This window comes from Eschrichtius robustus, chromosome 4 (genome assembly GCF_028021215.1).
Source record: "Eschrichtius robustus isolate mEscRob2 chromosome 4, mEscRob2.pri, whole genome shotgun sequence".
NCBI classification, from domain to species: domain Eukaryota; kingdom Metazoa; phylum Chordata; class Mammalia; order Artiodactyla; family Eschrichtiidae; genus Eschrichtius; species Eschrichtius robustus.
In genome coordinates, this window is record NC_090827.1 from 130,164,116 (window position 1) to 130,180,284 (window position 16,169).

Sequence of the window (16,169 nt, forward strand, 5' to 3'; positions counted from 1 at the left end):
CTATTTTGAAAAAATACTTGCACCCCAATGTTCACAGCAGCACTGTTTACAATAGCCAAGACATGGAAGCAACCTAAATGTCCATCAACAGATGAATGGATAAAGAAGATGTGGTATATTTATACAATGGAATATTAGCCATAAAAAAAGAATGAAATAATGCCATTTGCATTATAAATATGAGCTAATAAATTTTCTATCCTTTTCCATTATTTCATGGATTGTCATACTAAGTGAAGTAAGCCAGACACAGAAAGACAAATATCATATGATACCACTTATATGTGTAATCTAGGAAAAAAATGACACGATGAGCTTATATACAAAACAGAAATAGAGCCATAGACATAGAAAAGAAACTTATGTTTACCAAGAGGGAAAGGGTGGGAGGGATAAATCAGGAGTTTGGGACTAACACACATACACTACTATATATAAAACAGATAACCAATAAGGACCTACTGTTTAGCACAAGGAACTATACTCAATATTTTGTAATAACCTGTAAGGGAAAGGAATCTGAAAAAAAAAATATATATATATATATATATGTGTGTGTGTGTATGTATAACTGAATCACTTTGCTGTACACCTCAAATTAACACTACATTGTAAATCAACTATACTTCAATAAAAAAGGAAAAAAAAATTCTTGTTGAAATAGAATAAGTAAATTAGCAATCCTTCATAAAAATGGACACTGCTCATCATATCACAAAACAATGTATTATTGCCCAGATTATGTTGTACAAAACAATTGAAAAATTCCTAAAAATTCATGTGATTATACAATTATAAAACTGATTCTGTAAATAAGGATATCAGAAAAGTCAAATTACTATTTCCCTTTTCAGAGTTGACACCTACAGAAGCTACACATTTATCCAAGCATATCCAAGCTTTTTATATGAATTGCTTTTAGAGTGGGAAAAAATACAGGACTCTAAGATTCATGCAGTCCGATGTGCTATCAATGCCACCATCCCTGGTGGGCAGCCCCATGCACTGGCCAGGCCACTTCCAAGTAATGCAGCAAATCATCTTTTGTGAGTTAATTTGATCTGGGCAAATAGACAAAAGCCATTTGGAGGTAAGACTTGAAAATAGGGTTTTAAAAAAAGTTGAGAAGAAATTTTTAATTTAAAAAATGTGTGTGGGGCTTCCCTGGTGGCGCAGTGGTTGGGAGTCTGCCTGCCGGTGCAGGGGACACGGGTTCGAGCCTTGGTCTGGGAGGATCCCACATGCCGCGGAGCGAATAGGCCTGTGAGCCACAATTGCTGAGCCTGCGCGTCTGGAGCCTGTGCTCCGCAACAAGAGAGGCCGCGATGGCGAGAGGCCCGCGCACCGCGATGAAGAGTGGCCCCCGCTTGCCGCAATTGGAGAAAGCCCTCGCACAGAAACGAAGACCCAACACAGCCATAAATAAATAAACAAATAAAATAAAAAATTAAAAAAAAAAATGTGTGTGACCAATTTGAAAGCATCTAGAGAAATAAACACATTTATATATTTATTATATATCAATAATGAGCTGGAAGGAGAGGAAAGATGACTTTTTAATTTATCAAATAAATAATAAAAATTGATAAATATGAGCTAATAAATTTTCTATCCTTTTTCTATAGGAAAAGGAGAAATGCAGACAAAACTGATGTTTGAAGTACTTAGATAAAAGAGTTTTTCAAAACTTTTTAAACTGTGGAGGAGAAGAGAGTATGGAATATAGTAAACAAAAAGAAACTTAAATCTCATTCTCATGTTAAAGACTATGATATACATCAATTTACCTTGGTAGTTCAGTTCTGGATTAAGAAGAGTGAACTTGGGACTTCCCTGGTGGCGCAGTGGTTAAGAATCTGCCTGCCAATGCAGGGGACACGGGTTTGAGCCCTGGTCCGGGAAGATCCCACATGCCGCGGAGCAACTAAGCCCGTGCACCACAACTACTGAGCCTGTGCTCTAGAGCCCGCGAGCCACAACTACTGAAGACCACATGCCACAACTACTGAAGCCCACGCGCCTAGAGCCCGTGCACCGCAACGAGAAGCCACTGCAATGAGAAGCCCATGCACTTCAACGAAGAGTAGCCCCCGTTCGCCGCAACTAGAGAAAGCCCGCGTGCAGCAACGAAGGCCCAACGCAGCCAAACATTAATCAATTAATTATTTTTTAAAAAAGAGTGAACTTTGTGGTGGATGAGTTCCATGATATCTACATACACTAGAGTTTATCATTATGGCTCTTCTGTTTTACCTGTATTTTGCAGACATATTGTTCAAGAAAGTCAAAGATGCTCTTATTTTCCCAAATAATAACATTTTAAAGATTTTAATCCTTTTTTTTAAACATGTATGTCCATATATCCTCCCCCTCTCTCTCATAAATACACACACATACACACGCAGAGTATATCTTCACTTTATAGTGAGATGATATGGAAAGAAACAAATACTGGACGGGAGAATAAAGTGAAACCTAAGCTAAACGTATGAAGAATTTTACTGTCCAGGAAATTCTTTAAGCAACTATTATCCTAGTCAGCACAACTTGGCTCCTGGATTGTCAGTTCCTTTTTAAGTTACCTTGGAACTTGTTCAGTAGCAAATGCAGCATTTTTACATAAAGTACATGCTCAATAAGTGTTTCAGCATAGATCTCTATGTGAAAATCTCATCAAATTACTTGGCCTCAAAAGTCTAATTTACTTCCAAATACAAATGATATTGTGGAATGAAACTATCATGTTAAATATTTATTTAGCACAAAGGTTTTCCAGGAACTGTTTCAGGTCTTGGGAATAAAATAGTAAGGAAAAATTACAGGTGGTCCTTACCCTCATAGAACCTAGTGGGAGAAAGACAGGAATCAAATACACAAATACAAAATTGCAAACGGTGATACACAGTATTAGGAGAGCTCCAGGGAGTATAATGTGGGGTATCCTGGAAAGCTATCGGGAGGAGGTGACCTTGAACTGAAATCTAAAAGGTGAATAGTAATTAACTAGGCTAAAAGGACAGGATAGTGTGTGGGAGATGGAGAGAAAATTATTCCAGCAAATGCCCATGAAGCACCTTATGAAAAAACAAAAGCTATAGAAATGTTTATATAACGGTGGGTGTTTATCATTTGAATAGTAAAAACAGAAAATAGTGATGTAATATCAGATGACAGAGACCATGCAACATTTTTTAAAAGACGTAAATGAGTAGCTCTTTCCCTTTTATATGAATATAAATTGTGGCATCCACATCAGTTCCCTCCTTCTTATGTAAGATATGTAGCTAGAATCATTGAAAGGGTATGATAATATCCCTCTTAGATGTATACACTTCAGGTAAATTTAAATTACTGTAGTTTTCATACTTCTCTTCCTTGCACATAGTAGAAACCCCAAATCAGTGATTGTTGGATTAAATTAAATTTTCCAAAGAGGAATTTATAGGGTACAGCAAATAATCATAACTAATGATAAAGATATCATTTCTCATACCAGTTTATTTTATTTTTAAACAACTAAGAGTTAAGTGGTGCTATAATTTTATGAGAGAAATGAGGTTCAAAAAAGTTAAGTAAAAATTTTCAAGGTCACATTGCTAGAAGTGGTAGAGTCAATCTGTGCACCCAACTTCAATTGACGCTCAAATTCCTGCCTGCACCACCTTACCCACACGACGTTCAATTCCTGACAAAGAATTGGTCCCCAAATCACTTGTGCATCAGACAAACTTGGGTGCTATTTTCAAACATTTCATGAAACAATTTCAAATTACAGGTTTGCATAGGGCTTTCTCTTCCTTTCATCCTTAAAAATATGACTTTATTTTTTTTTAGCCTTTCATTCAGTGAGAACTTATGGCTAAGGAAACTTTCAAATAAAAATCTTTAAAATTTTGACTTTCGTATACTTGAGCACTGAGGAGACACATCAACTGCAGAAATTTTAAGTTCTTGTATTACCTAAATATCCATAAAATGTGACTGAAGTTAGTAATAATGAAGCAGTGTAGAAATAGTGTATTTCACTGATTCTAAAATCTCATCAAAGCTTCCAACTCAACATGACACAATGCTAAGAAGTCATTGTTAGGAAGATATAGTTCTCTTTTAGAAATGTTAAAATGTGAAGAAAATGTGAGAAAATGTGGGCCTTAGAATTGATGAAAATGATAGTGAGAGGCTCTAAAATGCTTCCTCTCCTGTGGTGACTCCTCACGGATGCCCGGCATTCTACATCCAGGGAGCCTGGTCTTCTCGGCTCCTATGTGATGGATGCTGTATACTCAATTGCCAGGCATTGAAGGTCATAAAACCCACACCTGGATTCACTGAAAGTTAAACCAAGGAAGAATGCTTTCTTTTTCATTCTTGTTTCTCCTGACATTACTCTCCATTTAATTAAAAAAATAAATAAATAAAGAGTTACGTGAATAATTCTGTGATTAAAAACATAAGTTTGGTATATTTAAACTTCTAAATTGTAACTTAAAATAGAATTCTAACAACCTTTGCCCTGACGAATGTGACTCTCCCTGTATGCCTGCTATAACACCACTCTAAAAAGGGATTACATCCTGTTCTTCGGCTGCCTAGCTTTTTCATAGTACTTTTCCATAGCACTGTACAAACAGTGGCCAAAATCCTTAAGGGATAAGATTTAGTTTCTAAAGTAACTTTATACATTAAGTATTTTAAGTGTTATATTCGTAATTCTATTTCTACACGAGTACATAGATTTTATTTTTCCAAGTTTTTATATTAATACTTTTAAAATATTGCATTAAAGCAAACAATTTAAGACTACAATGCACATATTAAAAAACAGATTCAGGTTTTTGAAGCTTTCATTTTAAAATAATTTAAGATACAAGTCTTCTTTAAGTTCTTCAAAGGACACAATATTATGCAGTAATCAGTTTCATTTCAGAGCAGATTTATCACTAAAGCTAGCTAAATTGGGGCTATATATAAAAATGCATAGTCTCACAATCTTCATGTGCTTTTTAAAGTGAATAATATACTACAGATTTCTTATACTAAAAGCATAATATAAATGAAACCCCTTTGGGTTGGGTTGCACAACATATTCACATATACTTCTAACAACACATAGGATGTGTGACCAATACATGGTAATCCACGCTGAAAGTCCAATAAAGAGTGGAAAAGTAAAGTAGACACTAGCAGTCTTCTAGATTTATAGGACATCGGAGCCAGGCTTCTCCCTCTTGGGAATGGCAGCCCAAGGTCACAGTACAAGGCACAGCGGAGACCTACAGTCATTTCCTGGCTCCTGACCCAGTACGTGTTCCACCTATTGGTTACCATCTATGGTGCTTTGGAGAAAGCAGTCAATTTTTATTGGTTTCTGAAATATCTTTATATGATCAACAATTCTTCCTACTTGTTTAGCTGTTCTGCTCTATAATGAAATATAACCTCTCTCATTAATGTGATAGAATGTATCTATGATCTCTCAAATGATTTTTTTCTTTATCCACAGAGTTTGTCAGAAGCCTGAAATACCTAGAAATCAACCACTGTTCTGTAGTTTGATTTGTCTTTGTCTTTTAAATGCCATGTCTACCCAATCCTCAGAAGAGTGCATTCACTCACCCAGGACCTCTACTGTATGCCCAGCCCACTGCCAGATTCCGGATGGTCTTTGCCTTCAAGGAGTACTAAGCAGCAGCTTGAAGTCAAAAGACTTCAAGAAAAGAGGTCTAAGATGGACATGTCAAGATAACTCACAAGCTTGCAGAAACAGGAGGCCCATTTCTAAAACAATTACCAGCAAGAAAAAGGAATGCTATTTTATGTGTTTAACCAAATAAAACCTCAACAAGACAGATGTTGCTGAAAGAACTTGGAATTTGGAAACTCGAGTTCCAGCAGCATTACTTATTAGCTGTGTGACTTTCATTGCCCCAGAACCTGTAGAACTTCTATATCTATAAAACTCGCATAACACCCATTTCACAAGCTACCTTCCTTTAAAAAAGTTGACACACAAACAAAATACTACAGCGAGGCAGAATTTTTTTCCTTTGATGCATTAAACAGCAGTGGAAACTCTGCCTAAACTCTGCCAACTCATGCCAGCAAGATTGGCTAAGTCAAGTGCATGACAAAGCAACGCTTTCTGCTGGTGATGGATGTGGACGTAATGTGTTGGTGTTTAGTTTATTCTCTTACAGTCTTTTCCCTTTTTGTTAACCTCATTTGTCAGTTCATTGACATCCATCCCTTTTTCTTTCCAATGGCATCTTCTTCATACCTACCGAATCTATCAGAATATGAATAATCATGAAGAAAAATAATTTAAACAGTATTTAATAACAGTACAAACTTCTTTATTCATTAAGTCATAACTAACGTAAAACTTCCCTGAACCTAAACTCCAAAGAATGAGATTATTTCCATTACAGCCTTTTTCACACTGTACAAAAATTAGCTGTCCCAGCAGATTTTCTATACGTTCTAGACAAGAATAACTGGTCTTGTTTTTCCCCGTGTTCCTAAAGTCCAGCTCAGTTCCTATAAAGTAAGTAGGGGATTATAAATCAAGTGAAATTTAAAGTCTTGGATAAAAATTTATCTGATTAAACTAATTCAATAAGAAAGGAAATTACTTTGACTGTTATATCCGTTTATAATCTAAAAAAAAATACACAGATATTCCTGAATCTATTCACAGATGGAGTAAAAGCTTCTGCCATCTGGCTTATAGGTGAAATTATTTAATTTCATGTATAATTAGATGATGTATGCACTTGCCCAAAATCTAAAGATTTCCTATTTTAAAGAAAATGCAAAATTAAGTATAATCTTCAATCCTTTGTGCTGGAAATCTATACCATTTCTACCTCAGTCTTAAAATACGACATCAAAAATAAAATCACAGGTTACTAAGCAAAAGAGCTTACAAGGTAACTGATTACTTTTGCTGAATAAGTACCTCATAGTTAACTATATTAAATATAGCAATGGGTTTCACATAAAACACATACCAAAAAAAGTTAAAATTTATGGTAAGGAATATGAAATATTAAACAAAGATGACACAGATATGCCCTTGGAAATAGCATACATCTCCAAAGCAAACGCTCACAGGGAACATTCTCTGATGGTAACTGCCTGGGTCAGGTTTATTTTTATAGTCCGTTGCTAACACCATGACATGCTTTAAAGGTTCTGTCAAACAACAGAACTGACTTTAAAAAAAACAAACCACAAAACTGTACTAAATAAATCCTTTTGATCAATGCCATATCAGGATATCTTGAAGGATATCTTTTTTTAAATTGCAGTAATGATGGCAATATTAGTCAGATAAGGAATAAAATCCTTATCTGGATTTTCCTTATAGGAAAGTTTTACTATACCTAAAAATAAGCAAGCCATTTATTCTAGAGGAAAATAAATTAAAATGCTACTCACAGGGAGAATAGCAGTATTCATGTAATTCATTTACCTTCAAGAAACATACTTTGAAACTTATTTCCTTGATTATAGGTTATAAATATCAAAAATCAGCATGCCCCTTCTTTTCTATTATTAGCTCTAATTGTTCAGCTTCGGGCTTGAACAATTAAATAAATGACAATGCCATTTATGGATATGTGGACACATGAACAGGCTTAGGGTGTAGAGAGCAGAAATTCACTTTTGAGCGTGTTAAGTTTGAGGGGTCTATGAGTTACCCAAGGAGAGATTTCAGAAAGGCATTTGGATATGTGAATGCGGGGTTACAGATACAGGGATGAACGAGTAAGGGAGCAGCAGCGTAGTGATTTAGAGTCAGGGACTCGGGTTCTGACTGCCTGGCTTGGAATCCTAGCTCTGCTACTTAGCAGCCGTTGGCCTTAATGAGTTATCTAACTCTGTGCCTGTGTCCTTACATCTAAAATGGAACAACAAATAGGTTTATGGGCTTCCCTGGTGGCGCAGTGGTTGAGAATCTGCCTGCCAATGCAGGGGACACGGGTTCGAGCCCTGGTCTCAGAAGATCCCACATGCCGCAGAGCAACTGGGCCCGTGAGCCACAACTACTGAGCCTGCGCGCCTGGAGCCTGTGCTCCGCAACAAGAGAGGCCGCGACACTGAGAGGCCCGCGCACCGCGATGAAGAGTGGCCCCCGCACGCCGCAAGTCGAGAAAGCCCTCGCCCAGAAACGAAGACCCAACACAGCCATAAATAAATAAAAAAAAAAGAGTGGGGTAAAAGATATAACAATTGAATGCAATGGGCAAATCTTGATTGGGTTTAAAAAAAAAAAAAGGTTTATGTGAGGATGAAATAAATAAACATACATTTAAAAACTGATAATTGTGCTCAATGAGTACTCTGTAAGTTTTGACTATTATTATTCTCTCTAGCTACTCTAGTAGCTGTTATAGATGATACTTAGTCCTTGCGGGGACAGGGAGTATGCGAGAGAAGAGAGGAGACCCCCAAGCCCAAGCCTTAATGAACCCCAATATTAGATGTCAGGAAGGCAACAAAGGGAACTAAAATGTTCCCCGCTTGTGAAGCAGGAAAAAATACACCAGAAAGGTGTCATGGAAACCACAAGAGGGGAAGCTGTCAAGAAGGCCCAGATCCTTGGCGACCTAGACTTTCATCCAGGCAGCGGTAGAGTGGAGCAGTGATGGTTCCCTAACGCTAGTGGCTCTCCACGTTCAGGTCCAGTTAAGCGCCCAAAGAGGGAGACAACTTTCTTGAGGGCACAACCTTTAGGAACTTCTTCCTGGTGTTTTAGCATCCCTTTTACATTTCTTTTTTTTCACCTTTAAGTCTATTTCAACAAATAAAAGTAAAGTATTCTTTAAAATAGAGAATGTCTTCATTCAACCCAGGACACACTGCTATATAAGAAATAGTAATCCTTCTCAAATACAGTATATCCATTAAATAGCTTACAATTTTGTTCACTGATTTTACCTCAATTATATATATAATATATATAAATTAATTATATATAAATATATATAAATATTCATATGTATAATATGTAAATATATCTTTGAGTAATCCTGTTCTTGAAGGTCTAAGAAAAAAGGAAAGGCTTCTGTAGAGAGAGCCTGAATAGAGAAAATACGTTTACCTGGTCAGCACACAGGGTCTATAGCAACATGAAAAGACTAGAGTGTGTTATTTGCTTAAGCAGAGTTTCACCCTAAGTCAGATTCCGAAAATAAGCCATCACTCTAAACTCATCTGCTTGTTACTTTGGAAAGCACAGAAACTAAAATACAGCATAAGTTTCACTAAGGGAAAACCTTATGCTGGTGAGAAGGTACTATTTGGTTAGATCAAACAACTTCAGAAAATAGAAAGCACACACATTCAGTGTGTGTATGGAATGTGTATATACGTTTAGGGGGAGGCTTGGACTAATGTTTGAAACCTTTTTTCAACCAAAAAACTAAATACAAGGTTTCATTTTCAGGAAACGTTACTGAATAATTTCATTGTTAATATGAAATGGTGATACCAAGAGGGTGGTTACACATTCTGGTTTGGGGTCTGGAGAACGTTGAATTTTGTTCTGTTCCTTGCATGCATGACCCAGGTCAGCTGTCTCAAGGGGGTGGGGGGCAGGGAGGAGAGGTTTCTGCTAGCATGTAGCTGAAAACTGCAAACTCATTGCCACGAACAAGATGCACTCAAGCTAACCCTGCTGGGGAGCGTACATCCCATACTGATACACAATAAAGCTGTTGCCTAGATTTCTTTCAGGGTAGAACTGTCATCTTCTCCTGATTATGAAAATAACAGAAGATCACTGCAGAGAGATTCAGACAGTATGGGAATGAGTGAGACAGCGTGCACATCTGCTGCAATCCCATGCACGTTTATGTTCATATATTTCCTTCAATTTTAGGATTCATGTTCTCAAATTTTCACATTTCTGAAATCTGTAGGTAACTTAAAATTGACACCTACAGTTACAACAGTGTTTGTCTTACTAATATATCATACTACACAGCCGTTACAAAGGATAAGGCCGCTCTGTAGGTGGCAACATGAATGAAGTGCCAGACATATTAACTGAAAAAAGAACAGGGCCGAACAGTGTGTATGCTATACTATCATTTATATATTTATTTTTTTTAAGGATGGATATTGATATGCTGGTATATGCATATTTATTTCTAGAAGGAATCACAAAGAATGGGTAAAAATTGTCTGTAAGGGTGGGGAGTGGAGTAGAGGGGTAGGAATGGACCTTTTTCATTGTATACCCTTTTCATCTTTTGAATGTTTATATTTTACTTATTTAAAAGTAACCGATTCATTAAAAAGCAAAAAATACTACATAGTGTTATGGATACATGCATATGAAGTCAATATATAAAATCCACATGTAGGAAGGATTACACACCAAATTCATTAGTGTTTGTGTCTGGAGTGGGAGGGAAGAGAAGAATGGCCTGATTAGAGGAGACATCCTATGTAGCTATGAAGTTTTAATTCTCAGAAAATGATCTTAAGCAAATACGACAAAATATTAACATTTGTTAATGATGGTGGTATGTACATGGGTGTGATATTATTCAGTAGTACTTTAAATTTTGTTCAAAGGATCAAGATTAAACAAAAAAAAAAATCTCTCATGTATACTACTACACAGCCATCAGAACTGCCAAAATTAAAAAGACAATACCAAAGGTTGGAGAGGATGTAGAGCAACTGGAACTCAGATACCATGTTGAAAGGACAGTAAAATCATATAACCACTTTGGAAAATGGTCTGGCAGTTTCTTATAAAACTAAATAAACATGTACCCCATTAGCCAGCAATCTACTCACAGGTATTAATCCAGGAGAAATGAATACATATCCACAGAAAAGACTTGTACTAGAATATTTATAGAAGCTGCTTTATTCACAAAAGCCAAAAAGTAGAAATAGCCCAGCTGTTCATCAGTAAAAGAGTAGATAAGCAAACTGGTATATCCACACAATGAAATACTGTTCAGCAATAAAAAAGGAACAAACCACTGAAACAGGCAACAACGTGATGGCTCCTTAAAACATGATGCTGGGTGAGAGAAACTTACACAAAAGAATGTGTACTCTATAAGTCTATTTATATGAAGACCTAGAACAGGCAAAACAAATCTATGGTGGGGAAAAAAAAAAATCAGAACAATGGTTGTCAGAGGAGGGAGGTTATGAGAAGGGCTGGGAGGTTGACTGAGGAAGGGGCATGAGATAACTTTCTAGGGTGACAGTAATGTGCCATATCTTGATAGGGGTTTGGATTACACAGGTGTACGCATTGGTCAAAATTCAGTCAGTAAAGTGTTTAAGGTATGTGCATTTTATTGTAAATGAATTTTGTCGCAAAAGGAAAAATAATATATAACCAAATATTAACCCTGGCTAATGATACGCATGCTGCAGTATTTAGGGGGAAGTATACTTATAACTGCAATTCATTTTGAAATGCATTAAAAAAGATGGATTGATGGACAGATGGGTCAAATGTGTGATAAAACAACTGTAGTTAAATGTTAATGGTAGAATCTAGGTGGCAGGTATATAGGTGTTCACTGTAAAATTCTTTTAAATTTTCTGTATGTTCAAACATTTTCATAATAAAATGTTGAAAAATATCTGGTTAAAATAGCTAGTTAGTATTCAAAACACATGTATCTTATTTAGCATGGATCTCTTTGTCATTATATACTGGTCCACTTTATTAAGTATAGAGATTTTAAAGAGAAGTTTATGAGCATTACATTAAATTTCTGGGACCATCATAGAAGGCACCATGCCTAAAATAAGTAAATACTGAATGTACTTCTTGATTTACAACTATGAGACCACACTGCACGTAAGACTGGATTTTAGGAATAGCCCAGTCTGTCTCCTATGCCCAGCTCTAACCCAGTTCACTATACTCTCAAAAAGAAGAGATGGCAGCATTCTGCTACACTCATAAAACGAGTACGTGGACATCCCAAAGGGGATGAACGCCACTGCCATGTGGACACTGTCTCTCTACTCTTTCTTCCCTCCCTGAGGGGACACAAAGCAGGCCCCCTCCCCATCCCAGGCCACTTTACTCCCCATCCCGGCTGGCGTGACTGGCCCAAGAAAGGGTACAAATCTATTCTCTCTTAGAGATGCTCTACCTCTTGCTCAGGTGCTTCTAGGTGTGCATTAGATCAGCGACCTCAAAGGATCACTAAAGCCAAGCTGAGGTTTAAATTGGGAAGAGAATCTGAGGCTTTGGCCTTTTAGTGAGCGAAAGGAATCAAGAATTTAGTTCAGCCTAGCTTACTGGACCACTGTAAGGAAATTCCAGCCAGAAGTAAGGCTTTTCTTCACCTCCCATCTGACCAGCTCTGCTATAGTACCTTGTGTCTGTCTCCGTGTGCATGTGGGTATCCACCACTCAGGGGCATCAAAAGGAGGAATGGCAGCTGCATAGAGGAGATGCCCTGATCATAATATCCACTAACAGCATCCTAATACCAGAAATCTTAAATGTACACCACTTCTTGTCTTTTTTCCCCATTAACTATAAATTGGGTACATCTTCCCCAGTTGAAAGATACAGATTTATCTACCTCATGCTTTCTAATCATGCTGACTTTAAATAGGACTTTATGAGCATCCTGGCCCAGTGATTATTAAAGCAGATATAGCAGTAAGACCAAGGACCTTAGGCTCTATTATCTTCCTTTACCTGAGCACCTAGATATTGGGGCCCTGAACTAGGGCATAAGGGCCTCACAAGAGGTTTGGGTATTTGTCACTGTGTGACAGTCCATATTTCCCGTATATGTGCATTGTTACACTAAGCCAAAAAGTGACCTAGCCCATCAGTGTTTGGAATACAGGATGCCAAAAAACATAGTTTGTCAGATTTTTGTTTTCTTAATGAATTGAATGACTACATGTTTTTCACATTATATATACTCCAGCTTTCTGTTTACAATACAGAATAATGCATATGGAAATAATGATGAAAGAAGAATTCTGGAATTGATAAATTACTGAATTATTTTTTTTATCACTTACCTCATTTGAGGGAATCGTGGCAAAGGGTTTGATGATGGCAGCTAATGGAATCTGAGCTTGCTTGGCCATATCTGACGTGCATGGGAAACAGTATGTTGTGCAACGGATGTATCGAGGACTCGCATTGCCTGAAATATTCAAGGATGCATACTTAAAATCTGCTTAGAAAAAAAATCTGCCCTATAATATTTAAATATTTATAAAGGTACTTCTAGGACTTCCCTGGTGGCACAGTGGTAAAGAATGCCAATGCAGGGGACACAGGTTCGAGCCCTGGTCTGGGAAGATCCCACATGCCACGGAGCGACTACACCTGTGTGCCACAACTACTGAGCCTGCGCTCTATAGCCTGCGAGCCACAACTACTGAGCCTGCGCTCTATAGTCTGCGAGCCACAACTACTGAGCCCGCGAGCCACAACTGCTGAGCCCGTGTGCCACAACTACTGAAGCCCGCACACCTAGAGCCTGTGCTCCATGACAAGAGAAGCCACCACAATGAGAAATGCGCACTGCAATGAAGAGTAGCCCCCACTCGTTGCAACTAGAGAAAGCCTGTGTGCAGCAATGAAGACCCAACGCAGCCAAAAATAAATAAATAAATAAATAAAATTTATTAAAAAAAAAAGGTACTTCTAGACAATGCATTGTCTTCTTTGTAAAACTTCTTCATGATTTCTACAAAAAAGGTAGTATTGTCTAACTTTACAATCTATAGTCTAAGCACACTGTAGTTTCTTGTAAAATAAAACACTCTGCATTCTACTGCAAAAATATAAAAGAGATTTTAGAATTATTATTATTTTCCAGAAGCAGGGTGTTAATATAGCCGCTCAGAGACTTGAGAGGTGTTTAGATTCAATGGGAGAAATAAAGCAAAGGTACAAAACATAAGAATAAAATTTCTTCTTCATCCTCTTCTATCAATACATCTGCTATGGGAAAGGTAAGTATTTGTATGCCATTTCACAGCAGCAAGTTATACTTTGTCAAATATGATTCCATTTGACTATGAGTTTTTTTCCTAAACTTGAAATTCAATTTAGAAATGAAAATTCTAAATAATAGAAATACTGTTTTTTTAAACACCTTAATCTATTTTAAAAACACATTAGGTTTCCTGACCAAATATTTTTTTCAAGGCATACATGAGAATTAAAATTATATCCATGGCATGAAGAATATTTTTAAATCACCAGAATAACTTATCTAAAATAAATTTTGAATTAAATTATAATATATTTTGGCAAAAGAACATCAGATATTTACTGAGTGTCTACTAAGTTTTAGACTAGGTGCTTCCTTGCAGAGCTTATGTTCTCACAGAGGACACAGACAATAAGTATTAAACTCAATAAATGAGTAAATTATATAGGACCTTAGAAGATGATAAATGCTATGAAAAAAGCATTTCTGGTTAAGGGGTGCCATAGTGGAAAGCAGACCGCAATTTTAAATAGTTACAGAGTTGGTCTTCATCACAAGGCAACATTTGAGCAAAGACTCCAAGGTGGCAAGGGATTTATCTGGCAGGTATCTGGGGGAAGGGTGTGCCTGGCCTGGTAGAGGCATGTCAGGAGCCTGACAGTGGGGCAAGTGGGGCACAGCAGCTGTTGAGGAGTTCAGAGAAGTCACAGAAGCCAGATTAGCTAGATGCTTGATACCATTTTTAAACCCTCTGGCTTGTACTCTGAACGAAATGGGGAGACACTGCCAAGCTTTGAGCAGAAAAGTGTTGTGATCGGACTTCGGCTGACTCTACCTGCGGTTTTCAGGATGGAATGTAATAGGCAGGAGAACCAGGAAGACCAGTTTGGAGGCTATGCAGCAACAAGGTGAGAAACAGGGTGGTGGCAGGAACCAGCCTGAGAGCAGCACATTCTGGACATATTTTGAAGGTACAGTGGCTTACTTGTTGATGGGCATGATGTATGAGGTGTGAAGATAGGGGGTATGACAGAAGGACAGGGTTAGGGATGACTCCAAAGTTTTTGGCCTGAGGCATCAGAAGCATGAAGTTGCCACCAACAGAAAAGAGAAAGGCTGCAGGAAGGGAACAGGTTTTTTTTTTTTTTTTTTTTTTAAACAGATGTGTGGGTGGAGATCAGGAATCTGGGTTTGGACATGTCCATTTGGGAAATCTATTAAGCAATCAAACAGTGATGCTGAGTAAGCAATTAGATACATGAGTCTTGGTGTTGGGCTGAAAGCTGAGCTGGAGATACACATTTGGGAGTTCTTAGCATATAGATGGTATTTGAAACCACAAAACTAGATTAAAACCACCCAGGGAATCACGGTGGCCAGAGAAGAGGAGACGACCGAGGACTGAGCCCTGGGTCCTCTTAACATAAAGAAGCCAGAGGAAAAGGAGAAATCAGCTAAAGGACTGAGAAGGGAAAAATCAAGGGAGTCTGGGTGTGCTGGAGGTGAAGTGAAGAAAGCACATCAAGGAAAAGGCAGGAGCATCTGTGCCAGGTGGTGCCTCCAGATCAACACGACCACTGGATTTATCAACGTGGAGGGTGGTGGAGACCCGGAAGAGAGAATTTTGGTGGAATGGGGGAGTGAGGAGTGGGGGTGCGGCAGGGGGGCTGCCTAGAGTGAGTTTAAGAGAGAAAGGCAGGCGAGGAATTGGCAACAGTCCTTTCAAGTTTTATTGTGGCGGGGAGCAAAGAAAAGAGGGGTAGCTGGTAAAAGAAGTGGATCAAGAGAACATTTTTATTTTTTTAAGATAGGAGAAGGCTTTTTAAAAGATGGGAATACTTGTGTAAAAGGGGAAATATTGATGACATAAGAATAAAGAAGGGAAACTTATGGTAGCAATACACTTGAGTAGTGCACAGCAGGAGAGGCTGGCTTACAACTAGAGCACATTTATGGCCAAATCAGGAAGGCAGAGCCTGAGGACACATTACAACAGGGGGTTGATGTGATGGTGAGAATTCTCTTGATTGTGCACTTTTCTCAGAAAGGAGGAAGTAAGAGCAGCTGAAAGAAAGGATGGGAGGTTACCGGTTTCAGAAGGGATTGTGAAACAGTTACTAAGGAGAGTGGAAAAGCGAAGGGACTTGGGAAGGACAATGTGCTGGGAAGTTCATGGTCCTCAGTTTAAAGAGACCCTGCAGTGCG

At 37.9% G+C, this 16,169-nt stretch overlaps 1 protein-coding gene across 2 annotated transcripts in view; it reads right to left on the minus strand.

The window, feature by feature from the left end:
- SEC24D (SEC24 homolog D, COPII coat complex component) overlaps positions 1 to 16,169 on the minus strand; it is a 111,437-nt gene that overhangs the window by 55,506 nt on the left and 39,762 nt on the right. For both annotated transcript variants that reach the window (XM_068543359.1, XM_068543358.1), the window contains exon 8: positions 13,039 to 13,166. In XM_068543359.1, the coding sequence (XP_068399460.1) occupies positions 13,039 to 13,166 (128 nt within the window). The remainder of the gene's footprint in view (positions 1 to 13,038; positions 13,167 to 16,169) is intronic.